The sequence below is a fragment of the Cydia pomonella genome, chromosome 3, assembly GCF_033807575.1.
Source record: "Cydia pomonella isolate Wapato2018A chromosome 3, ilCydPomo1, whole genome shotgun sequence".
In the NCBI taxonomy this organism is placed as follows: domain Eukaryota; kingdom Metazoa; phylum Arthropoda; class Insecta; order Lepidoptera; family Tortricidae; genus Cydia; species Cydia pomonella.
Window position 1 is genome coordinate 23,023,972 of NC_084705.1, and position 26,874 is coordinate 23,050,845.

At 38.0% G+C, this 26,874-nt stretch overlaps 2 protein-coding genes across 4 annotated transcripts; one reads left to right on the plus strand and one right to left on the minus strand.

Moving 5' to 3' along the window:
- Positions 1-16: 16 nt before the first annotated feature.
- On the minus strand, positions 17-1,340 carry LOC133516341 (uncharacterized). The gene has a single exon (XM_061849241.1). It carries the CDS (start codon positions 1,186-1,188, stop codon positions 439-441), a length of 750 nt encoding a protein of 249 aa, XP_061705225.1. The 5' UTR covers positions 1,189-1,340; the 3' UTR covers positions 17-438.
- A 576-nt stretch (positions 1,341-1,916) lies between these two features.
- Positions 1,917-26,530, plus strand: LOC133516331 (glucose transporter type 1-like). Of its 3 annotated transcripts, none has more exons than XM_061849221.1 (2): positions 1,917-2,147; positions 24,626-26,530. In XM_061849221.1, exon 2 carries the CDS (start codon positions 24,646-24,648, stop codon positions 26,032-26,034), a length of 1,389 nt encoding a protein of 462 aa, XP_061705205.1. In that variant the 5' UTR covers positions 1,917-2,147; positions 24,626-24,645; the 3' UTR covers positions 26,035-26,530. The 3 variants fall into 3 exon arrangements, with proteins under 3 accessions (XP_061705205.1, XP_061705206.1, XP_061705207.1); XM_061849222.1 differs by lacking the exon at positions 1,917-2,147 and adding an exon at positions 20,528-21,033; XM_061849223.1 differs by lacking the exon at positions 1,917-2,147 and adding an exon at positions 20,528-20,960.
- The last annotated feature ends 344 nt before the right edge of the window (positions 26,531-26,874 follow it).

A 26,874-nucleotide genomic window follows, 5' to 3' on the forward strand; every position in this document is an offset into this window, starting at 1 on the left:
AAATGAAACAAGTGTGTTTTGTTTGTCCCATAATTTATTGAAACTATAACCCTAGTCACACAAGTCTTAATTAATAACACTAAACTTTAAATTTAAGTGAATAACTGACAGGAAGTAAGTTTTTTTAGCCTTTCAATAATATATTTAAATCCCCCACTAAGATAATAAATCCCAAAAATTACAAATACTTTGATAATCATTTGTTTAAATTTTGGATTAGACTCATTTCATTTTGGAATAATAAATAATTGATTCTATTGGATTATCTACATGGTTGACCATTACTTTTCATATAATTAGTACCAAATCAGACATTATTAAATTAGGCAAATGTAAATTAATATGCATATGCATTACTACCTATTGTGGCTCTTCCAATCAACTCTTATAATCTAATGCTTACAGAATTTTATTATTATATAATGACATTAGCAAGTACTAGTAAAAATTTCTAAAGACAGAGCCAAGTTCTGAAAAGACATTGCTGTAGTTGGGAGAAAATGAATCCATCGCTGAAGTAAGTCCCCTCGGGTCAGGTTCTGTAGTGGTAATTGTTTCCTCAACAACTCCATTGCCATCCTTGACAATTCTTTTAGTCTCCCTTGAACCGTCTGGTTTAGTAATGCTAGTTGTAATTATGGTTCGGCAGAATGACCTTCCCGGCACAAGGTCACTATTGAAGTGAGTTGCAGGGGACTTACTGTCATCATCTTTCTGTTTTAATAACCCTGCTATGTCTTGTGAAGAGATCTTACCATCCAAATCAATATCTTCCTTATCTTGGTGATTTCTATTGTTGTGGTAGCCTGGTTTCAGATAATAGGCTCTGATATTCTTGCTGTCAAATTGATCTGGCTCTGAAGGAGGCAGGATAGCCGGCGTGTTCGTGGACGATTCAGTATGTCCGGTTTCAAAGTCTTGTATAAACGTCTTCATGTCTCCGAAGATGGAGCCAAACGCCTGAAACATGTCGTGCATCTGTCGAGCGATGTCGTGGTGCATGTCGCGCGGGTCGGCGAACACGTTGACACCTTCGCGGTGTTCGTCTAGGTACGTGCGCGAGTAAAGCTCGTCGCCATCGTCGTCGTCGTCGTCTCCCCAAATCGGGTTACGAAAATCGTTTCTTGGTGGCTCCTGGCCGATGCCTAGAAATGATCGTAGTTTATCCATGAAGGGGATGTTGGTCATTGTGGATTTAACTTTGTGATTTTAGTCAGTTGAAGTCCTTGTGTTTTTTATTGGTTTTGGCTTATGTTAAATTGCGCAACAAACAAAAAGCTTATCGACATGACTTCATGACAGCGGGATGTCACTGTGACAGATAGCTAGCAAGGGTACGTTCAATTTTAATTGTTATCGCGTAGGTAGGTTGTTTCAAAATTAGCTATATAAATAAATAGTACTTATTACCTGCACAGGGAACTGTCTAATGTCTAATTCAAATGTATAACCCTAATGGCTTAATAAAGACAGTACAATCGAGTCGAGTTGTGTTATTTGCATTTATTTCTTTAATATGCCAAACAAAAATTATACTCATCCCTTTCTTTTAAGTGCTACTAGTACGAGAATAAGACAAAGATGTAGAGTATGATTCTCTCTATGTTTGAAATGAGACAGTCTCTGGCTAAACTAGAACTATAACATAACTAAGTAATATCTTAGTAGTTTGTGTTTATTGTTTAAAAATAAATATTTTAGATTAACTTTTTGCTTTTCTATAGCTTTTCTAGATAAAGTTCTACTGTGTTGTCATAAGTGACAACACGGTAAAATATTCGTTTTCACTTTCTGTGATTATAAGAATTCTGACAATTTTCAAATTCATCTGTATCTTGATTTGCGAAAGGTCTTTTTTACAATAAAACTTAATTTTACTAAAATAGTGAAACTTGCTGCTACTTGATATTTCACATAAATTGATCGGATTGGCTTGATTTCATTCAGAAGTTAACCAATCAAGCTTGATCTTTGCCTTGCATTGCACGGCATGAGTATTGTGAAGGGAAAGTGCATAATTTAACTTGTTCAATAATTTTGAATTAAAATTGTATACTTTATTGTTACGACGGCGAATGGCTTTTTGGAAGAAGTATTGTGATATGGTTTTGGAGTCACATCCCTGATACTGGCCGATTCTGTTTAAGGTATTGTATTTAAATTACTATTAAATTACTGTGCTACGTGTAAAACAACATATTTACATAGTGATTAGTTTTGATTCATAATTGGAATAAACAGGTTATTCAGATTTGTACCAAAACGCAGTAATGAATTATTTAGGGCACCATGTAATTTTCTGTTTGGATGAAATTCTTATTAGAATTTGCTTAACTATTATTTAAATTTTTATGTGAGTACTACCTAGAAACTACCCCACAGTTTTAGAGATTAGAATGATTATGAGCCTTACTTAATATTTATTATTTTCAATAATTTTGTTTTATAACGTGAAACCTAGGTATTTATTTTATATTTTATATAATAAACTTAAATAATTATTAATGTTTTTGAATTTAGTTACTTTACGTTTACATATGTTATCCCTTAATAGCTTTTGGTAATTAAAAAATGCATTATGATTTGATTTTTATAGAATGCTAAATGTTTATATATTTTTTTGTAATATTTAGGTAAAATTATAAGTTATTCATGAAATATTATCCGTTTTACTGCTAGTACATCATAATTACTTTTGGCTACACAATTAACAAGCCACTGTCAACATAAACAGCAACGGATAAAATGAAGCGCAACAAATATCTGTATAGTTTACTTTATCTGTACACGTACTTTGTCTGTCTGCTTATCTGTACTGTATAGTTTAGACGACCGGTTTGGCCTAGTGGGTAGTGATCCTGCCTACGAAGCTGAAGGTCCTGGGTTCAAATCCTGGTAAGGGCATTTATTCGTGTGATGAGCATGGATATTTGTTCCTGAGTCATGGGTGTTTTCTATGTATTTAAGTATTTATAAATATTTATATATTATATATATCGTTGTCTAAGTACCCTCAACACAAGCCTTATTGAGCTTACTGTGGGACTTACTCAATTCGTGTAATAATGTCCTATAATATTTAATTTAATTTTAAAGTTTGCATCCAAAACTATGTATCTGCAACGCTTTTAATTATTTTACATAGAAATAATATCTTTTTATAAAGCCATCAGGCAATATAAATAGTTTTGATGCAGTCTCCTACGCTGCCATCGATGCTGACTTTATTTGGTGGTTATGGTGTGGTCACCTAGTTCTAGGGAAGCCAGGCATTTTGGCAGGTAGAGTCCGGGGACGCCATGACAGACATATCTTTGAACAGACACAGAGTATTTGGTTGAAATTTAAATGACCATAGTTGGATTGCTCCTCTCTCTCCCTCTCTTGGGTACCATTGGGTGACTCGCTTGCTCCATTTATCTGTGCCTCGGATGATATGGCCAGCCCATTTCCATTTATGTCTTCTAATTTTTATGGCAATGTCTTGGACTTTCGTCCTATTCCTAATTAGGGTGTTTCATAGCCGGTCAGTCTTCCGTACACCTATCATGCTCCTTTCCATGGCACGCTGGCAGCATGCTAGATGGGATGTAGTAGCTTTTGTCAGCGCCCAGGTCTGGCTACCATACATTAGGACGGGAAGAACACATGTGTTAAATAGTTTACCCTTTGTCTTAGAGTGGAGTTGTTTATCTTTGAAGACTTCTTTCAGGGACCAGTACCTTTTCCACCCGTTCACTATTCTTCTCTCTATTTCTTTCTCTATTGTTTCATCAGGTGATATAATCTGACCGAGGTAAATGTATTCGTCCACATATTCCACTGTCATTTCTCCTATTTTAATGATGTTCTTCTCGCCATTTGTCATCACCTTTGTTTTTTCCAGGTTCATTGATAGTCCTACTTCTCTGCTGTTAGTTTCAATATCGTTTATCATTCTGTTTAGGTCGTCTGGGTTTTTAGCAAGTAGAACAATGTCATCCGCAAATCTTAGATGTGTTAATTGGCGGCCACCTATGTTAAGACCAAGCCGATCCCAGTTCAGGTTTCTGAATACCATCTCCAAGACAGCAGAGAATAGTTTTGGGGATAAGGGATCCCCTTGCCTTACTCCTTTTTCTATTCTGAAAGTCTCCCCATATCTTTCCAGTTGAATGCGTGATGTGCTGTGTTGATATATTTTGCTGATGACTCTGATGTATTTGTGTTCAATACCTTGCGTCTTTAGTGCCATCCAGATTTTTTCGTGTATGAGGGAGTCAAAAGCCTTGCTGTAATCAATAAACGCTATGTCGTATGTAAGGTTGTATTCCTTGTACTTTTCTAGTATCTGCCTCAAAACATGAATATGATCTAGTACTGAGTACCCCTTTCTGAAACCAGCCTGTTCTACTGGTTGTTCTTCATCTAGTCTTGTTTCTAGTCGCCTTAATAAAATTTTTGCGAAGATCTTGTATAGATTGGACATCAGGTTTATGGGCCTGTAGTTGCCTATATCATGCTGGTCCCCCTTCTTGTATATTAGGATTGTAGTAGACTGAGTCCATTGCTCTGGGATGGTTTCAGTTGTTAGGATCTTGTTGAAGATGTCTGTAAGTATAGGTAATATTGCTTCTTTGACTTGTTTCAGTATCTCGTTGCTTATCCCGTCTGGCCCTGGGGCTTTGTCAGTACTTTGGCTGTCTAGAGCACTCTCGACTTCTTCCGGCAGGATGACAGGTACCTCAGTGGTATCATTGAGTTCTGTTTTGCTATTTTCTGTAGTGTCTTGATAGAGTTCCTTGTAATATGCTGTAGCCGTTTCGATGATGTCTAGTCTTTTATATCTTTTATTTTTCCTGTGGTCATTTATTTTAACAATCCATTTCTTGTTTGGCATAATTCTTTGTATGCTTTCTTAATTGCATTAGGCTGCTTCTTCGACGTCGAGGGAGCATTTGATAAGGCAACCTTCGAGGCCGTAGAGGAAAGCCTGAAAAGAGAAGGTATCCGACCGACAATAGCACTATGGATAAAAAGAATGCTCAAAGGTAGATCCATAACGGCGGAGTTGGGCGGAGTAGCAAAGACGATTAGTCCAAAAAGAGGGTTCCCACAAGGAGGATGTCTGTCCCCCCTGATGTGGTGCCTACTGCTAGATTCGATGGTGAAGAAGGTCAATAGAGGGGGCATGTATATGCAAGCTTACTCTGATGATGGAGTGCTACTAGTGAGAGGGACGGTTCTGAATGTCCTAAGAGAGATAATGATAAGAAGTCTCAGACAGGTACTGGGATGGTGCAGAGATAGAGGACTGGATCTCAATCCGTCGAAAACAAAGCTTGTGCTGTTCACGAACAGAAAGATAAAAGAGATAACACCTATAAAGATACAAGATATAGAACTGGAAATGGTGGATGAGATAAAATATCTGGGCGTTACTCTGGATAGAACGCTCAGATACAGAACTCACATCAAGGAGCAGTCGGCAAAAGCCATAAGAACACTGTATCAATGTAAAAGGGCAGTGGGGAAGAATTGGGGGTTGAAGCCGGGAATGATCTACTGGATCTACAAGGCGGTCATACTACCCAGGGTGCTATATGGGGCCGTGGTATGGTGGCACAGGGCCCATATCAAAGAATACCAAAGAGACCTAACCAAAGTACAGAGATTAGCGTGCCTAATGATGACGGGGGCCATGAGAACGACCCCGACACACGCAATGGAGGTAATGTTAGGTTTGAAGCCACTCTGGATTGAGGTAGAGAAAAGAGCCACAGAACAGTGGTACAGAATGAAAGCATGTAAAGAATGGAGAGGAAGCTGCGTAGACAAGAGACACGCGCTGATACAAAGAGAGGCACTATCAAGATTTGAGATGTTGATGGCCAACAACGACCTTATAAAAAGGCAGGAGATATTTGACAAGAAGTACAGGGTACATATAGGAGACAGAGACAACTGGAAAGTGGAAGTCAAACACCCAACGACAATCTGCTTCACGGATGGCTCGAGAAGAAGCTCAACGAAACTAGCAGGAGCGGGCATTGTGATCCCTAAACTGGGAGAAACAGTATCAATATCACTGGGTAGATATGCTAGCGTGTTCCAAGCTGAGGTATGTGCAATAGCGCACTGTGCACGTATAATCAAGAGAGTGTGAGACAAGAGGGTGCTGTTGTAATATATACCGACAGCCAGGCAGCACTGAAGGCACTGAAGAAAATATCAGTCACCTCCGCTCTCGTGAGAGAATGTAGAGAGGAGCTAAACTCGATAGGCAAACAAAGAAGTGTTACGGTAGCATGGGTGCCGGGGCACCAGGGAGTAACAGGAAACGAGAGAGCAGACGAGCTGGCGAGGATAGGGGCGGAGACGGAGTACATGGGTCCGGAACCGGCTCTGCCTATGTCAGCGGATGTCACGAAGGGAGTCATAGAAAAGGTAAAAGAACTGGAAGCACAGAGAGAATGGGAAGAAGAGACCAGCTGCAGACAGTCTAAGATGATGGTCAAGGGCATTGATCACAAAAGAACCAGGTATCTTCTGAAACTAGGTAAGAGCAATCTGAGAATATTGACAGGTATCATTACTGGTCACAATACTCTCAACAGACATCTCAAGGTAATGAAAATAAATAGAGACGCCTCCTGTCCACACTGTGGTAAGGAGGAAACTAGCTTCCATCTACTAGCAGAATGTATCATGTACGCGGCTCTGCGATATAATACATTCGGTAGAGACTCACTAATAGAAAACGAACTAAAGGACGTCGAACTTAAAGATGTCCTTCTGTTCTGCAGGAAAACAAGAAGATTTGAGGAGATTGGTATGGGAATGCCGCCGAGACAGTAACCTGCAGCTCCAACTTCAGGGAATTGGGCTGAATGAACGCAACACGCGATCGACAGCCCGCCTGTTTCCGGCCGGGCGTCCCTACACTACATCTACATCTACATGCTTTCTTAATGCCGCCTGTCTTTATTATATGGTTTTCTGAGAGAGAGAGAGGAGCAAAGAGACCTCTAATGAGATGGGATGATGACATTGCGCTGGTAGCTGGCCGTACCTGGAGCAGAGTGGCAATAGATCGGAGAGAGTGGAGAAGGTTGGAGGAGGCCTTTGCCGAAGGGCAAGCAGGCAAAGAATACAAAAGATGGGAGATAATAGAGAGATAGTAGTACTGTTCTTTGTCCTGTAAATAAAGGCTATTTTATTTTATTTATTTATTTATTTATTTATAGTTGGATTAGATTACTAAAGTTTTGTTGTAGCCTCTCAATTATCTATACCTATTTCAAATCCTCATCATTTTACAATACTGTAATTTTTTAGCTAGGTAACAAGTTGTAATTTCTAAGTGTATAATTAACAACGCAATATAGATAAGAAACTTGTGACAAGTTAAGGAATTGTTCTATTATTGTGTGTGTAGTCTCCATTATCAGGTTTTTCTAAAAAGCAGTGTACTTTGATTTTCATAAATGTCTCACTTGATATGGAATACATATTTTGACAATATTATGTTTTAAAAAAAAATCGATCAAGTGCGGGTCGGGCCACGCATAATGGAGGGTTCCGTACCTGCATACGATATATGTAAAGTCATATCAGCAAAAGGGCGTATCTTTCCCCTTTAGTCCCAGTAAGGCCTATTTCCCTTCTGGGTTGGAAATTCAGATGGCAGGACGTCACATTCGTAAAAACTAGTTCCCGTATCAATTCTTGGGATTAGGTTCCCAAGCGGACCACTGGCTCCCCAAGTAAGCCATGGCAAAAAAGTCTTAGTGAAAGTCTTTATTCTTCAATTTAGGCATATTACAATTTTACAACAATTACAACGCCTTTATCAGTATCAAAAACTACCCCCGATTCTAATAAACCACGGCACAGAATAAATAAAAGTACTAGGTACCGTACAGAATTTACAGAAATGACACTTGTACAAAAGTCAAAACCGAAGCTTGACAGCGATTCAGGGACGAATCATGCTGTCCCATTCTAATGTATGGCACTATCCCTTTCGGCTATTTAGGGCTATCAAAATTCAAGTCATTATCTCATCTGTGGACTCTGTGGTTGTGCACGCAAATTAAGGGACGTCAACCCTGTGGCAACCCTAATAATTGCTCGTAGCAATGCTGAGGCGAACGTCACCGAGAATGCCCGAAAGGTGCCGTAAGGCTGGCCGTAAGGATCAGTGTCGTCTACTGCTATTACGTAGTAGTTTTAGCTGTTTGTGAATTTTGTGATTACTAACTAAGTAGGTAAGAGGAAAGGGGACGGCCGCTTCTCCATACGAACGTAGTCCCCATTTTCCTCTCTTGATATTGATATTATAGAAAATATTGTTACATAATTTGAAGTATATTAACCACAGCTATGCCCCTACATTTGACTTTTTTTAGATTTTTTGATTATTGGAAAAATTAGGAGCGAAAAACTGATTTCATACAAATTTATAAATGCTCCTAACTCTTATAATAATTACATATTGGAAAAAAAATAATCGTAGGGGCATAGCTGTGGTTGACGAAGAAATCGCGACACGGAAATGGAGATGGATAGGACAAACGAAGACGGGAAACGAATAGTGCTACCATAGCTTTCGCGTGGAAACTGCAGGACGGAAGCCGTGGCTCCGGGCGTCCTGTACACTCTGCAACAGCTGGAGCGAGGCCAGAAGGCGAGCTAAAGATAGGAAGGCGTGGCGTGAGCTTGTGAAGGCCCTTTGCACCTCTGGGGTGCTTTAGGACAACAACAACAACAACAGCATAGCTGTGGTTGTTATACAACAAATTGTCAAAGTATTTACAATAATGTTGATATTCAGAGAGGACTAAAACCCGACCAGAAATATATGATCATTGTCAAGAGGGCGCTGCTATTCTCATGTATAGGGTGACAGTTCAGTTTAGTATGAAAAATTTAATTCCAATGAAATTCCGCAATATGGCGCGTGATCATATATTACTGGTGGCTTTATGTTTGTGTGAAAAGGCGATTTCGCACGAGTCCTCTACTTTCGTCTTAAAGTGTAGAAAGTAATCAAATCAATTCCAACTATTCCAAGACGAGGAAATAAAAAACATATACCTGGAAAAGGCGTAGGGATAGGGATATTAGGGATAATATGTATTGTAATATTCTAATAGAATGAAAACATGAATGAATGATGAATGTTTGAAACTTTTATTTCATAAGAATTTTCTTTCTTTTTTAGCCAAATGGCAAAAAACGGAACCCTTATAGATTCGTCATGTCCGTCTGTCTGTCCGATTATGTCACAGCCACTTTTTTCCGAAACTATAAGAGCTATACTGTTCAAACTTGGTAAGTAGATGTATTCTATGAAGCGCATTAAGATGTTCATACAAAAATAGAAAAAAAACAATAAATTTTGGGGGTTCCCCATACTTAGAACTGAAACTCAAAAAATCTTTTTTCATCAAACCCATACGTGTGGGGTATCTATGGATAGGTCTTCAAAAATGATATTGAGGTTTCTAATATAATTTTTTTCTAAAATGAATAGTTTGCGCGAGAGACACTTCCAAAGTGGTAAAATGTGTCCCCCCCCCCCCCCCGTAACTTCTAAAATAACAGAATGAAAAAACTATAAAAAATATATGATATACATTGTCATGCAAACTTCCACCGAAAATTGGTTTCAACGAGATCTAGTAAGTAGTTTTTTTTTTAATACGTCATAAAATTTAAAAAAAAAATTTTTTTCATCAAACCCATACGTGTGGGGCATCTATGGATAGGTCTTCAAAAATGATATTAAGGTTTCAAATATCATTTTTTTCTAAACTGAATAGTTTGCGCGAGAGACACTTCCAAAGTGAAAAAATGTGTCCCCCCCCCCCTGTAACTTCTAAAATAACAGAATGAAAAATCTAAAAAAAATATATGATATACATTACCATGCAAACTTCCACCGAAAATTGGTTTGAACGAGATCGAGTGAGTAGTTTTTTTTTAATACGTCATAAAATTTAAAAAAGAAAATTTTTCATCAAACCCATACGTGTGGGGTATCTATGGATAGGTCTCCAAAAATGATATTTAGGTTCCTAATATCATTTTTTTCTAAACTGAATAGTTTGCGCGAGAGACACCAGACCAAAGTGGTCAAATATGTGTCCAAAGTGGTAAAATGTTGAACAAGATCTAGCAAGTAGATTTTTTTAATACGTCTTAAATGGTACGGAACCCTTCATGCGCGAGTCCGACTCGCACTTGGCCGCTTTTTTTTTCAAATAAACTACTTGAATACTTGCATAGTTATTTGTTTTACAAGGGGGCAAAGTTATTGCTTAATCCCTTGTGCTAATATTGTAATATTGCCCGAGCAAATGAAAGACTCTAAAATTTAACCACGAGCGTAGCGAGTGTTTGAAAAGTGGAATCTTGAAAAACAGAAATATCAGTATCACACTACCACAACTATAACTAAAACATTATAAATCAAATTCAAATGTACGTTATTAAACATGTATCATTAAAAATCATCACTTATTTAAGAAGTCAATTCTACCAGCCAACAATGGCAACAGATTACTTTGCCACCCATATGAATAAAGTGCAACTTTCTCATCAGTTTTCAAAATATAAAGAGAGCCTTTACTAGCTGGTGTGGTTAATCTATTTTCAAGCTTGTATGCAAACAAGTAGGTAGGTAACAGGAAAGTACTTGTGTTTCAAGGTTAGTTGCCGGTCATTGTGGTTACGATGACCTTGATGGGTAGGTAACTTAAATGTTCATGTGAATATTGATAACAATATTGGTAAAGAACTGAGATGCTATTGACAGACTTTTCGGCTATTTTGACCCTTTAATTGTAGTCACATGGCGCAATATTACTAGTTTAAAATCAGAGAAATGGTTAATAGGTACTGTACTATTGCAATGACTAACCTACTTGTACCAATTTTACTGTAAAATTTTGCCTGCGCGGGTGACGCGTTCAATGTCTGGTCAATGTCGTTGGCGTTATCAGACGCCGAAATGAGTCAATAGGCCCTGTTGCTTTCGTCTATTTGTCTGGCTCTTTTTCTGATGATATACCTACCTACTACTGTTGTTTCTTCATATTGGGTCATCTCTGCAGGAAAGTATACGGCGGAAGTGGCTTTACTTATTGATTTGCGGCATATTTTACTGAACTAACAAGATGCAAGTACCTTAGTCGTTTGTACTTTGCAGGCAGTACTGCAACTGCGACAAGTTCGATGACCATTTAACTGGTCTAGTTGTTTATGCTTATTAAAATCCTAAAGGCCGATAGAACGGAACGTAGCCCCTCCATCACGTCTTTGACAGCGATGCCTTATATTAAGTAGTTGTACTAAATGAAACTTCCTTAGTATGGAAATGGTTTTCACTATAAATGAAAACCAAACAGGTCACGAGTACCAAGCCAGACGTTGGCAATAGTCCAGTCCAACACAGCGCCGAGGAAATAAGTTTGACAACGATCTCTGTTGCTCATAGATCGACTCATTCTCGTACAACAGCTACACATGAGGGCCTATTACAAGGATCCCGAAAGTCAAACAAGCCCCCCCCCTTAGGATCTATTCCGCCTCTACGAATTATTTTTTCTACCAACATCCTAAGAAAATTACGATATCGGCCTACACGCGTAGCTTAGCAGTAGGTAGGCATAGGTATGTGACTTGCACAATAATCACCTAGCAATTATCACTTAAATACAATACGCAATATTTTTACATTTAGCATGTTATGTAGACCGTATATAATTAGTGTAGTACGGCTTTATTCCTGCATACAGTACCCCTAGTGTAAATATTTTCGACAGCGAAACGTGACGTACGCGTTTGCGTTAAGTGTCATTTTGTATGAGATTTTTGACTTTCCAAAACGTCCCGCTTGGCGCGCTGTTCAAAAACCCATACAAAATGAGACTTAACGCAAACGCGTACGTCACGTTTCGAAATCGAAATTATTTACACTAGGGGTACAGATTAGGTACTTGTAATTAAATATCTGAACTATCCAATCAATATGTAAACTGCCCTAAGGTAAGTGTACACGCTCTTAGGGGCCTTATCAGATAAAAATAAATCATTGATTATCTCCAAAATGGAGTTACTTTGAATACCGGTTTCTTTGAGAAAGTTACTTAATTTAAGCTCGGGAAAGCACCCTTGAAATTAACGGTCTGTAAAAAAAGTGTTATAAACTTTTACCTTTTTCTTCTTTTTTTTACTCGTATACATACATAATGTCTCGTGGTCGTATCAAAGAGGAGTATAATGATTAATGACCGTACTTTCTGACCGGAAAGTAGGTCGTCTATTGCAGGAGTCTTATTTATTCATTGGAATACCTGCACTGTCGCTACGGAAGTGCCTTAGCCGTCGCTGCCAATAGGGCATTAGCTTTTCTATTAAGTTGATCAATATGACATATGTAAATGGACGTGAGAATATTAAAAAATACAGTGATCGCATAGCAATAGGTATGTGTATATTGGATCTTATGTTATTTGTTATAAATATAATTTAAAATGTAAATTCCTTGATTCACACCAAACGACAAATACATGACCTGATAGCTACAGATAGATAGAAATAGAGCGTAACGTAGACCGCTAGACCTGTCTTTTCCGTCTCTCTTTTTCAGGGGTAGTCATTAGCCAGGCAGTGCGTAACGCATCAAACGCGTGGTTAGGGCATTACATCAGCTTACTTTGACCCAAGGAACAATCGTGGCAAGCGCGCCGAACGCCAGCGTACAAGCTGCTCTATATGTTGCCGTCACTATTTACCCCAAGAATTATATTCGCGCAAATAAAACCAAGTAAGGAGTCGGCCTCACAACATGTTTAATGTTTACACAATACATATAAGTAATGGCATTGATATAGTACCTATTCATGTTAAACAACAAAGTCTTGAAGTTATTTACGTCTCTGTAAGTTAATTATAATGCTATATAGTCCGCAAAAAATTGCATGTACGGGTAATTCGTCGCGGAAACGCCTAAGCTGATGTCACCTTAGCCTTGCCGACTGGATTTGTTTTCATTGCTCACCAAGATCATCATCGCGGGAAAACCAGGATAAGTGAGATCTTGATTGCGCATTGTTGTTATGGATTTTGAAGGTCCCACTGATACTGGATTAAGTTAAGCGATGCACTGGTTTGGCTCCAGGAATAGTAATTCTAGAAATAATGCTTATTTAGACTCGCTTCGTTCGCAGTGACCAGGGTGTCTTTTCCCACAATAATTTAACAATATTTATGAAGTATTCTCTAGTATTCGCCACACATTTAGCTGCTGTATTCGCGCAAATATGGCAGCTACACTTTCGTTTGCGTACCCAGGAAAAATATGCAACACGAAAGTTTCGGCATATACGGCCATAAAAGTATGACAGGTACATCAGCCGTAAATGTGCATAGCGGCTATATCAATGAATTCATTTATAATTTCTCCATGCAATTTCGCAGCTCACATAGTTTTTCTCATGAGTGTTCCTAGAAATATGTAAGTGAATAAAATGTTATGTATACTAACTGTAAATGTATGTACAGTCGCCATCAGATATATTGGAGCGGCCGAGGTGCTTACGCACTCTATAGCGCCTGGACAATAGGGGCGTGTTCAGATATTTGTGAGCACCTTGACCGCTCCGATATTTCTGATAGCGACTGTACACCTGCAAGGGTAAAGTTTTGGTGTAGTGTAACTTAATGTGTAATTGTACAAGATGTAACAAAAATTGCAGGGTATTGGGGATCCACTTCAGGGCATAGATATAAACTAGGGATAAGCCCTTGCATACGAATTGCCATTGCGGCCTTGAAGTAGAACCACGTGAGCACCGCCCATATCCCGCCTACCAAGCGCTCGGAGCGATAACTTTGTACGGGCGTACATACAAGGCTAACGCTACGCGGGTTACGCGTCACAGACGGAGCGATAATATTGTATTTCTTGTATTAAAATGTACGGGTATTAATGTGACATAATGTAGAAAAATATGAAACAGCATGAGTCCGTATCCGTGGCTAGTGACGATCCACTGGTTAAAATGCATAATATGGATTTATGGACTTTTATACTTTTACCTACGTTTCATTATAAGTTTTATATATGATAAGAATAAATATATACCTAAGTCAACGAATAAAACAATAACAAACCCGTGTTCTTGTTATTTTGAATGTTATTAATCATTATGTAAAAGAAACGGTAGGTTCGGTAATTATACGTATATAATTACCGAACCTACCGTAGTAGGTAACCATATTAAGTACATATATTTATCCATATATAATGTAAATAACGCATAATGCTATTCTACTTCATAATAACTTCCAAAGAGAAATGACGTCCTTACAAGGTTAATGCATTAGCGTTATGACGTACGAGCGAACATCGGTTGCGCATTAGAATGAAATAAAATTATCGTTCAAAATTTGTTTTAAGCAATAAATAAACGTAATTGGAAATAACTTCCCGATGATATGAGATCCCATCTTTCTTCTTACACTTTTTATAATGGTTTTTACAACCTTTTACAACGCAGTTAGGCATTTTTGTGTTATGCTGCGTGACATCTTTTCACTGCGCAATTCGCCACACGACTGAGCGCAGCGGTGTAACTAAATGAGATTTTGACACCCATGTATCGGCCCCATTCGTAGTGCTCGTAAGGCCGGTCTTTACGAAGTAATATATGGAAAAAGTAGAAGAAAACATTTTTTGAAGCGAAAAATTTCTGGTCTTTGTATGGGGGGTTGGCCGACTTGGATGACCTGACGATGACAACGATTTCTATTTCAAAAGTCTTTGTACAAAAATGTCTGTTTTTATTTTATGGCGGTAAGAGCGTGTGACTTTAAAGCCGGAGGTCGCGGGTTCAAACTCTGGCTCGTACCAATGAGTTTTACAAACTTATGTACGAAATATCATTTGATATTTGCCAGTCGCTTTTCGGTGAAGAATAACATCGTGAGGAAACCGGACTAATCCCAATAAGGCTTAGTTTACCCTCTGGGTTGGAAGCACAGATGGCAGTCGCTTTCGTAAAAACTAGAGCCTACGCCAACGCCAGTTGCCAAGCGGACCCCAGGCTCCCATGAGCCGTGGCAAAAATGCCGGGACAACGCGAGGAAGAAGGTTATCATTGAATATAGTGGAACACTATTATTTTCGAACCACACCTAATTGCATGGGGTGCGAATGGAGACTAGCGTCACGCGCGCAATATCGCGACGGCATCACGGCACCCATCGCGTCGGAATGCACGCGTCGTTTCCATCCCTTACTTCACACACACGAGTCGAAAGCGCAGGTCAACCATTGTATGTTCACCTTCCAATTTCTAAGTCATGAGTTATATTGGTTCGCCCCAGAACTCACTTGTGCATTCAATAGGAATATCGGCCATCAATGAACGCAGTCGCAATCGCTTTTCGTTGTCTCTGGCGCCCTCGATGCCATTTGCAATGCTCGCCATTATCATGTTATTTGTCTTATTTAATTTTTGTCCGTAATAAGTAAACGCTTTTCACAGAATTCATTGAATTTCATTGTAACACATCTAGGTCATACTAAAACATACATATACCTACCTAAGCAAAGAAATGCAAACTAATAATTAAGTACTATTTTTAACCGCCTTCAAAAAAAAGAGGTTCTCAGTTTGACCCGTATGTTTGTATGTATGTATGTATGTATGTATGTTTGTTCGCGATTATCTAGCGTTTGGCTTTACCAATTTTGATGCGGTTTTAGAAAAAAGTGTTTGTTACATTCATACCTATCACTAAAAAGGAAAAAAAAAGATAATAACAACGTAAAATAAATGAAGTACCTATCACTAAAAAGTAAAAAGAAAAAAAAAGATAATACAAAACTTAAAAAAAGCAAAACCAAAATAACTTATTTTCATATCTTAAAAAAAAAGGATCCGCCTTCAAAAAACCAAACCACTGAGAAGTACAAAATAATTTTTATATACCCCACCCCTATCCTTATCCAGTCTCTATCACGTCGTAAAGCAATTTTCTGCCAAAAAGTAATTAATACCTAATAATAAGAAAATTAATCCTATGTTTCTCTCTCTGCGGCACTGACCACCGGAAGCTTTTTTATACTGTGTTAATATGTTTTTGTATTGTTTTGGTATGTGTTTTTTTTTATTTTACTTTTATATTCATGTTATAAAAAACCTAAAATAAGTGGAAAATAAATAAAGAAAAATAATAACCATCCTGGTAATTACTTAGTTTTTGAAGGCGGTGCCAAACCAACAAAAACATTCTTTGCTTCCGAACTGAAAAAATAATACCAGTAGTTATAGTAGTAGTGCAAGAACTAAATTAATAAGTAAACTATGTCTTTTTAGGGTTCCGTAGCCAAATGGCAAAAAACGGAACCCTTATAGATTCGTCATGTCCGTCTGTCTGTCCGATTCTGTCACAGCCACTTTTTTCCGAAACTATAAAAGCTATACTGTTCAAACTTGGTAAGTAGATGTATTCTATGAACCGCATTATGATGTTTACACAAAAATAGAAAAAAAAAAATTTTGGGGGTTCCCCATACTTAGAACTGAAACTCAAAAAATCTTTTTTCATCAAACCCATACGTGTGGGGTATCTAGGGATAGGTCTTCAAAAATGATATTTAGGTTTCTAATATCATTTTTTTCTAAACTGAATAGTTTGCGCGAGAGACACTTCCAAAGTGAAAAAATGTGTGTCCCCCCCCCCCTGTAAGTTCTAAAATAACAGAATGAAAAATCTAAAAAAAATATATGTTATACATTACCATGCAAACTTCCACCGAAAATTGGTTTGAACGAGATCTAGTGAGTAGTTTTTTTTTAATACGTCATAAAATTTAAAAAAATTTTTTTCATCAAACCTATACGTGTGGGGTATCTATGGATAGGTCTTCAAAAATGATATTTAGGTTTCTAATATCATTTTTTTCGAAACTGAATAGTTTGCGCGAGAGACACTTCCAAAGTGGTAAAATGTGTGTCCAAAGTGGTAAAATGTTGAACAACATCTAGTAAGTATATTTTTTTTTAATACGTCTTAAATGGTACGGAACCCTTCATGCGCGAGTCCGACTCGCACTTGGCCGCTTTTTATTTATGCAAGTAAGCGCCGAGTTCTTCATTGTGTAAAATTTTGTTCTCTAAAGTGTTGGCACCGACTTCAAAAACTAAGTAATAACCTAATAACCAGGATGGTTGTTAATTTTCTTATTACTTGGTATTAATTACTTTTTGGCAGAAAATTGCTTTACGACGTGATAGAGTCTGAATAAGGATAGGGGTGGGGTGGGGTATATAAAAATTATTTTGTACTTTTCAGTGGATTAGTTTTTTGAAGGCGGTTCCCTTTAAAAAAAAAGATATGAAATTAAGTTATTTTGGTTTTGCTTTTTTAAATTTTGTTTGTTTTTTTTTTATATTATAGGACATTATTACACAAATTGAAGTCCCACAGTAAGCTCAATAAGGCTTGTGTTGAGGGTACTTAGACAACGATATATATAATATATAAATACTTAAATACATAGAAAACACCCATGAGTCAGGAACAAATATCCATGCTCATCACACGAATAAATGCCCTTACCAGGATTTGAACCCGGGACCATCAGCTTCGTAGGCAGGGTCACTACCCACTAGGCCAAACCGGTCGTCGTATTATATCTCACAATTATCTAATCTTTTGTTAGCAATATCTTATCTTATCACGTCACGTCTCACGTAGTTCATTCATGTAGCTTTATTACAGTTTGCGGTAATCATGACCGTGCTTATTCTTCGGCTTGTGAATTAGTCTCGCTAACTTAAATAACGTCGTATTTTTAATTAAACAGTAAATATATATATACAAGAACACGTACTTTTTCAACGTTTAAAAATAGCGCGTTATTGATTGTAATAATAATATTGGACCGCGAAGTGCCGTACTACATACACCTGCGCCAGTTCACGAAAATGGTGGTGCCGCGCACCATTGGGATCGATATATCATCACTGGCAGGACTATTGTAGCCAATAAGCCAGACATTGTACTGATAGGTCGATCGCAGCGCCTGGCCGTGCTCGTCGACGTCACCATCCCCCATGATGACAATATCGTGAAAGCCGAGGACAAGTTTAGAATTAGGGGGTATTACTGCAATGTTCTGTGCGTGTCTACTGAACGAAGTGACAATTATTTTTAAAAGGTATGTTGAGATGGTTTCGATACGTGGAAAGAATGAGTAAAAGAAGGCTAATAAAGAGAGTGTATACGGGAGAAGTATAAGACGGAGCTGAAAGGGGTAGACTTCAGCAGACTTTGATCAAATCGGGCAAATTCTGATAATCTTTGATTTTGTTTTCTTTCAAATCGAGTTAGGATTAGCTGTAATTTCACGAAACCTATCGAGAGGAAAACAATAAAAATATTATTTCCTTTGCATTTGGATACCAAAAACACAAAACACACAGAAACTGTAAGTATAGCGGATGATTGATGTATTTCGAGTAATAAAAAATATTCGATTATTCGAAAACTGAGCGGTCGAACATTCGAATATCAAAATAGGTTGAATATTCGACAAATTCGAATATTCGAATTGCAAGCCCTAGTCACAATCACAGCTAGATAATTTGTTACGAATAAATATAAAATTGATGCATCAAGACGGTTTGTTTACAGAGAGCCTGCCACCAAAATCGAAAATCGAAATTTCGTTATCTGCCACTCTATCGCTCGAATACGCAAGAGTGGTAGAGAGGCAGATAACGAAATTCAAATTTTCATGCTTTGCGGTAAGCCCTCTGTTTGTGCTAGTGGCGCCCCCTAGGCAGAGTTTTGCGTAGTATTCCCTATTATAGACTCACGAGATAAGTTTCATATGGGATGTTGAATCGACGATCACCGTTCTGATAGTCGTGTCAGCGAACGGTCTCATAGCGAAGGGTCTCGACCAACACCTACAGAGACTCTCGCCAGGTGGCTGGATTAATCATATCAGATGCAGAAGACGGTAATTTTGGACACGTCGTCGCTTATAGTGGGTACGTCGGTTCTTCCCTCTGCGGTCCTAACCACTGGCAGCTGGGGCCCTTCCTCGCTTCCGGCGGCATCCTAGGTTTAGGTTAGGTGTTTGTACGAGTATTGGTGTTTTGTATTGTTTTGTGTTTACATATTTTACTTTTATTTATTTATTTTAAACTTTATTGCACAATAAAAATAAGTACAAATGGCGGACTTAATGTCTTAAGGCATTCTCTACCAGTCAACCATAGGGCAAAACAGAAATTCTCGAATGTGGGTGCAGTGAGAAAAATAATTCAAAAGAAAGGACAACTATAAAAGTAATACACACATACTACACTCATACTAGCGTTTTCCTGCGACTTCGTCCGCTGAATTATTAATATAGGTGGCTTATTTTTTATATAATAAGCTTTTTATTGATTCCCCATACAAACTTCCTTTTATTTGATAACGCCTGTGATGATTTCTGAGTTAAAACAGATTCTACGTCCTTCCTCGGGACTCAAACTAACTATCCCTACACCATTTGTAACTAAATCGGCTTAGCGGTTTAAAGCGTGAAGAGGTAACAGACAGGCAGACACATTTTCGCATTTTAAAGAACCTAAACTAAGATTCGAAATGGCTAAAATTATAATATGCTTATTATTACTTATAAAAACGCTACAGGCGCCTAAAATATTTTTTCATTTGTATGACCATAGTTGCCTTCTTATGATGATAAGTATTACCTTCGAGCTGTCCAAGAGGAGCATTAACTAGATGCTACGAGTACTCTATTATTACCTACATTCACTATCCTGGTTATTTATTACATCAAAGTACTTTCATTTTATGGCATTCTGTAATCTTTGTATGTTTTTAGATGTAACAAAACACATTATAAAGTGAGATAGATATAGTAACAAATAGTACTTGTCAGGTATAATCAAGATAATATCATATTGAGATAAAATAATGTTAAGGTCAATAAAAAAAACCTTCCATACACAAGCTAATAGTTTGTAAGTTGCGGCAGTCTCCTTGTTTTTTTGGAAGATATCGCATAGGATAGAACAGACACCTAATTCAGATATAGTCACCAACGGATGGAAAAGATTTGGTCTCTACCACAAACGTACGTAACGTGTAGCTCATGCGTCGCGTAATCGTAACCGCAAGTGCCACGTAGCGCGATACAGCCCATACAGCGTTATGGCATCGGACATACAATGCCCTTTACATTACAATCGGTATTTATGTGGATACATCTAAACTTTTGGTTTGTTGACATTGACGTTCAGTACCCCTAGTGTAACTTTGATCGACATCATAACGTGACGAACGCGTTTGCGTTAAGTCTCATTTTGTATAGGATTTTGAGGTTCCAAAACGTCCCGCTTGGCGCGCTCTTTCGAAATCCAATACAAAATGAGACTAAACGCAAACGCGTACGTCACGTTTGGAAATCGAATTTATTTACACTAGGGGTACAGTACGGACAAACGAAGGCCGAGGACCGATTTGACCACCATGTATTATCAGCGAAAATTAACGGTTACGGAGAAATTTACTAAAAGCGAAATCGTGTAGTCTGTTATGAGTGTACAGTATCTCCGCTTGCATAAGAAAGCAACTTTGTTAGGGAACACATAAAATGGCGCGTAAACTCAAGTCGTATACAATCTATGGGTAAATAAACAGGTGGTGTTGTGTCCTCGGATATTATTCAGTTACACATCGCAACTCGCCACAGGCGGTCCAGTATACGTGTGATCTTTGTTTGGAAATAAATAATACGGATAGCTGCGTCAAGTTATATCATGCCCTAGCTCACAATAGTGACAGAATGTCTTGTGACTTAAGTTGTTTGGTCTTGCGGGCGCGCGCGGCCAGTGCGTTCCGCTCGGCCGCCGACGCCGCACTTGACATTTTCCCTTGTAAGTGATTGCAAATGGTTTTTCCCAAGCTCGTGGCGAACTAACCTGGATTTGTCTTTAAGAATTGAGTTCGGTGAGTGACAGTTGAAGGTTTATCGACAAATTGAGATACGTTTTCATTTTACTATGCTGTAGGCAGGTACATACTTCTAACGAGGTATTAATTTTATAATTTTGTATTAAACATTATTTACACTTGTCATAATGAAATATGAAATTCGTAATCTCTGCGATATATTCAAACAGCAATTTCGCACGGGTCCTCCACTTTCGTCAATGCATAGAGTACGGTACGTAAATACTTAGGAGCAATAATAAAGTTATGATGAACTGTACTCTATGTAACCCTCTATTATGCGTAGTCCAAGACGCGCTTCGCCGTTTTTTCAGCAGTTAGCAAGAGGTTTTATTTTATCAAGCACTTGCACATACCTAGAAAATATAATATACTGAATGATTAGTTTCAGTCATCATGTTTTAAGCATACATGTTTTAAGCAAGGAAGAAGCCGAGTCATTTTATCACAACCGACTTGCTGGCGTAGATATACTACATGTAGGTATCTCTCGCACGTAGACCGCAAACCAGTTTAGGATCAAAACGACTTGCGTATTTTTACGAAAGATGTGTAATTTAAGAACACATACATATGCACCGATCTGTCCTAGGCCAACTGTGCATACTTCAAATCCGTACGTGCAATAAACAACTAACTGTAGCTGAATGCTCATATAATTGCTCTCTTCAAGGAAGATTACTTGTGGTCTGGACAAGGAAGGGCAAAATTGTATGTAGGTACTCATAGCTGTCCGGTCACGATGTTTGTTAGAATTTTATTTCTGAATTGTAGATTCTAACAAATATACTAATATACTATCTATGTTTAGTTAATATTATATCTAATACACTATTTGAAAAATTAACAACACAGTTTCAAATATATAAAAAACTTTAGTGAATTGGCCAGCGACCCGCTAGGCAGGTTCTCTGTTTATAAATATGCGCGTTTCGCTATAAAGGATGACTCGCGCTAGGATCTGCAAATGTCGTGGTTTGCCACTATTTTACAACTAAAACAAATACACAAACCTCAGGACTCAGGAAGTACATATATTACCAATTTTGATACCTACCAGTAATATTCCCAATATTACCTATTATGTAACCAATCTTACTGGAAATATTACTTTGATTATCAATATTAGAATCATAATCAAAACGCCCAGGAAAAACACGTGAAAAATAAAATAAAAACTTGTTAAGATGCAGTGGGTTCATCCAGCAGAGTTTTTGAGAAAACGTAGCGCTTTTTTAAATCATAATATACATCTACGGTCGCAAAGCAATATGAATAGCATTCCATTAGCTTAAGGCGTTTCTTAACTTCTAACTTCGTCGATTCGAAAACTGATTAAACAACTTTCGCTCGATAGAAAAAAAACGTGGACATACACTATTAAACTACACAAACTACAAACACATAAACATGCACTATTAAACTAGGTTTTTTTTTCACTCGATAATTCTCATAATAACCAAAACCTCTAGAAAAAAGCCAAATGGAGAACGGCCGGATAGCTACACCAATAAAAAATAAATTTGCCATATAATAAATTGTGTAAAAATATTTTCGATGAAGTCAATTTCCAGGGAACAAAATACGTAAGTACGTACGTTTGTATGGAGAAGCAGTCGGCCACTTTCGTTTTAAATAATTTTAATTAGGTACAGTTAGATAAGAAACGGTTAACGATTTTTGTTTTAAATCATTTAAATCCGCACCCATATGTACCTGTGCCAAAAACTTAACAATAATTCCTAGTGCAATCATCTGCGATATTACGGTTACTTTGGCGGTTCTTGAGATAAGTAAGTTTTTTTCTTCTCCATACAATGTATTAAAAATATTCACACTTAAAAAATTTCCTGCCCAAGCGATTGAAATTCACTGTAATGTTTAATAATGCTGGGCGAATCGCATTTCAACCAATAAAAATTAAGAACATTAACTTCGGTTTCTGTGTTTATTAACTTATTACATAGAAACGATTAACGATATTTTTTACGGAGATATGTAGTATAACATCGCAAATAATTTATTGTATAACCATCTGCGAGGGTATTACGGCTATTTTTGATACTACTTGAGATATTTGGATGTTTTGTTCCCGCTCCATACACTAAAATAAAAAAGAACCCGACACTTTTCATTCCAAATTATTTGAATTTCATAGGTAAGAATAACAATGCTGGGTAAATCCCATTTCAACAAAAAAAAAACTAAAAAGCGGCCAAGTGCGAGTCGGACTCGCCCATGAAGGGTTCCGTACCATTTATGACGTATTAAAAAAAACTACTTACTCGATCTGGTTCAAACCAATTTTCGGTGGAAGTTTGCATAGGAATGTATATCATATATTTTATTTTGATTTTTCATTCTGTTATTTTAGAAGTTACAGGGGGGGGGGGGGGACACACACACATTTTTCCACTTTGGAAGTGTCTCTCGCGCAAACTATTCAGTTTAGAAAAAAATGATATTAGAAACCTCAATATTCATTCATTTTTAAAGACCTATCCATAGATACCCCACACGTATGGGTTTGATGAAAAAAGATTTTTTGAGTTTCAGTTCTAAGCATGGGGAACCCCCAAAATTTATTGTTTTTTTTCTATTTTTGTGTGAACATCATAATGCGGTTCATAGAATACATCTACTTACCAAGTTTGAACAGTATAGCTCTTATAGTTTCGGAAAAAAGTGGCTGTGACATAATCGGACAGACAGACGGACATGACGAATCTATAAGGGTTCCATTTTTTGCCATTTGGCTACGGAACCCTAATAAAACAGTGCGCCTAGTAGCTGTCTTCTTCGATTAGTCGGCGACTAGTCCCTGTTTTACTTATTGAAATCACAAAATAATCATCAAGTTTCATAAAAATCATTCATTTCGTATCTATAGGTAATATAGCTTCTGGTAATATTACCGGTAACATTAGGAACTTACTGTTAATATTCCCAAATAGAAAAATACAGGTAGGTAACGAGAATATTACCTAAAACTAATCACAATGATTAGGTATGCTTTTGATGGCATAGGAAAAAGAAGACAAATAGTTTTATACATATCCCGAACCGCTAAAATGGAGACACCATACCTATTCATACCTGTAAATCACCGCTTTGCTAAATTGCCACGTAGATGTTAAGCCGGCAATACATACATTATCCTATTGTTAGATAAATTAAGTTAATTAGCGTTTATCTCCTACTTATTAAAGGTACCGGTAATACTTAGAAGTACTTATAAAATAATAATTACATCTGATAGGTGCGCCGATAAAATCGGTTAAACAACGTAAAATGTTTATACGGATTCAGATCATTAGTCGATAAAAACGGATTCAAGTAATTTGTTATGTCAATGGAATGCAGCTCCCACCATAGTTAACTTCAATTTCGTTCGAAAATTAGAATTAGATACTTATTAGGCCAATGCGATACTTATATCAATTAAAATTTCTAATTATCGTTGTAACCCTGACTGCGGGTTTGATCTGTATATAGGTATCGGTCTCCATTTAGATAACAGTGAGGACTAATAATAATGCTTTTATATTGATATGAAAGCTGTAATAATGGATCTTTTAATTCTTTTCAGAGTGCTAAAAGCTGACGAAGATGTCTGGCGGAACAACAGGCCCGCTGTTGTACTCGGTGGGCGCGGCCGTGCTGGGCATGCTCCAATTCGGGTTCAACACGGGCGTAATCAACGCGCCGCGCGCTTTCATCGAGACTTTCATCAAAGAACAGCACCAGGTTGACGCCGACCGAAGCTCCTTTCTGTTCAGCGTCATTGTCTCCATCTTTGCCGTAGGCGGCATGATCGGTTGTCCGTTAGCTAGCTGGGTTGCGGAGAAGCACGGACGCAAAAATGCTTTACTCATGAATGCGGCATTCGGTGTCGTCGCCGCAGCTCTTATGGCCTTTAGCAAACTTGCGGGTTCAGTGGAAATGATCATAATTGGCAGATTCCTCATAGGAATCAATTGTGGCTTTGCCACGACTGCCTCGCCGACTTACGTGTCTGAAGTGGCCCCGCTGAGACTACGCGGCGCGTTTGGTACAGTTAATCAATTAGCAGTCGCTTTCGGTCTAATTTTCGCACAAATTCTAGGAATAGATGCCATATTAGGCAGTGATGAAGGTTGGCCGTGGCTTCTAGGGTTTGCGTTAATTCCCTCCGGCCTGCAATGCATGATGTTGCCTTTCGCTCCCGAAACACCAAGGTTTCTTTTGCTTACGATCCGTGATGAACAAAAAGCTAGGGTGGCGCTTGTTAAAATTCGAGGCAACCCTGAAATCGACAACGAGATCAACGACATGCACGCGGAAGATAGAGCCGAAAGACAAGAAGAGAAATTTACCATATGGGGCTTGGTCACCGACCGATCTCTGCGAACTCCGCTCATAATCGGTATAGTCATGCATTTATCACAGCAGTGGGGAGGTATCAACGCTGTTTTGTATTACTCTTCTACTATTTTCGAGGGTGCCGGCCTCGAGCCCAAGGACGCTCGCTTAGCTTCCATCGGCGTCGGCAGTATGTTGTTCATCATGGCGCTGGTGTCTATTCCGCTGATGGACCGACTGGGCCGGCGCACGCTGCAGCTAGGCGGCCTAGCTGGCATGACCGTGTTCTCAGTTCTCATGACGATAGCGTTCTTCACCTACGAGGGTAACAAAACAATGAGCGTATTCGCTGTTATCTTCACGCTGTTATACGTCGCGTTCTTTGGCGTGGGGCCGAGCTCGATCCCGTGGATGATCCTATCGGAGCTCTTCGGGCAGTCCGCCCGCAGCGCGGCAGTCAGCATCGGCGCGCTCGTCAATTGGTTTGCCAATTTCATTGTGGGCATAACGTTTATATCGATGAAAGATGCACTTGGACACTATGTATTTTTGCCGTATACGGCATTTCTTATATTGTTCTATATATTCACGTATTTTAAATTGCCTGAAACAAAGAACAGAACTATCGAGGAAGTAACGGCATTTTTCAAGAAGTAAATCTGAGTCGATACTACTTAGTTTTATGACACATTCCTTAATGTTGCCCAAAATATATTGTAAAAAGTTTAATTACACTAAAAATTGTGATAGCTCCTAAATAATTGTAAGCAAACCTTCTTTTGGTTATGGGTAGCTCTATGTATAGGCACATATGCTGTATTCATTCTTGTCCTGGCGGTCAGCGCGAGTCTAAAGGAGTAACAATTAATCGATGTCAGCTTTTCACCACTGACGATGACCGTTAAGTACGGACTAAGGCGAGCCGTAGATTAGACAGTGGCTTTTGATACAATTTTCTGGCAGCCGCGGTTATCGATTTTGCATAATTTTTAAGAAGACTGAACATCTCACTTATTATAATCATTTATACCTAGATCTACCTACTTGATATTTGAAAATACTAAGTACTTATTCGAGTTTATTTTTAGTAATTGTAAGGAGCACATATTTATATAGGTAAATAATGTAAACTATAGCTAGATGCAGTGACCCTATTTAAGTGATAATACAAATGAAATTCTTTATAATCTATGTTCATTTACGAAATGGATACTGTTTTAATAATTTAGTGTAATAATGCATCTCTTTTAGCGATGCAATTTCGGTCTGTTTGTATAATAGGTTTAGAGGTCCAATTTTTTTTTTGTTATCTTGCCCGTTTACATATTTATATTATTTGATATTAATGTTTCTCATGCCAGGGTTGTACATTTTCTAGTATTTTATATTTTATGAGTTTTGATGAATGGGTGCTTACGTATTTGTCACAAAAATCTTGTGACAAGATTCTACAGTGCCTTAACTTTATGTTTTGTTATAAACTTTTGAATACGTTGT

Coding starts and splice junctions, on each gene's coding strand:
- LOC133516331 (XM_061849221.1), top strand. CDS start 24,646: ATGTCTGGCGGAACAACAGGCCCGCTGTTGTACTCGGTGGGCGCGGCC.
- LOC133516341 (XM_061849241.1), bottom strand. CDS start 1,188: ATGACCAACATCCCCTTCATGGATAAACTACGATCATTTCTAGGCATC.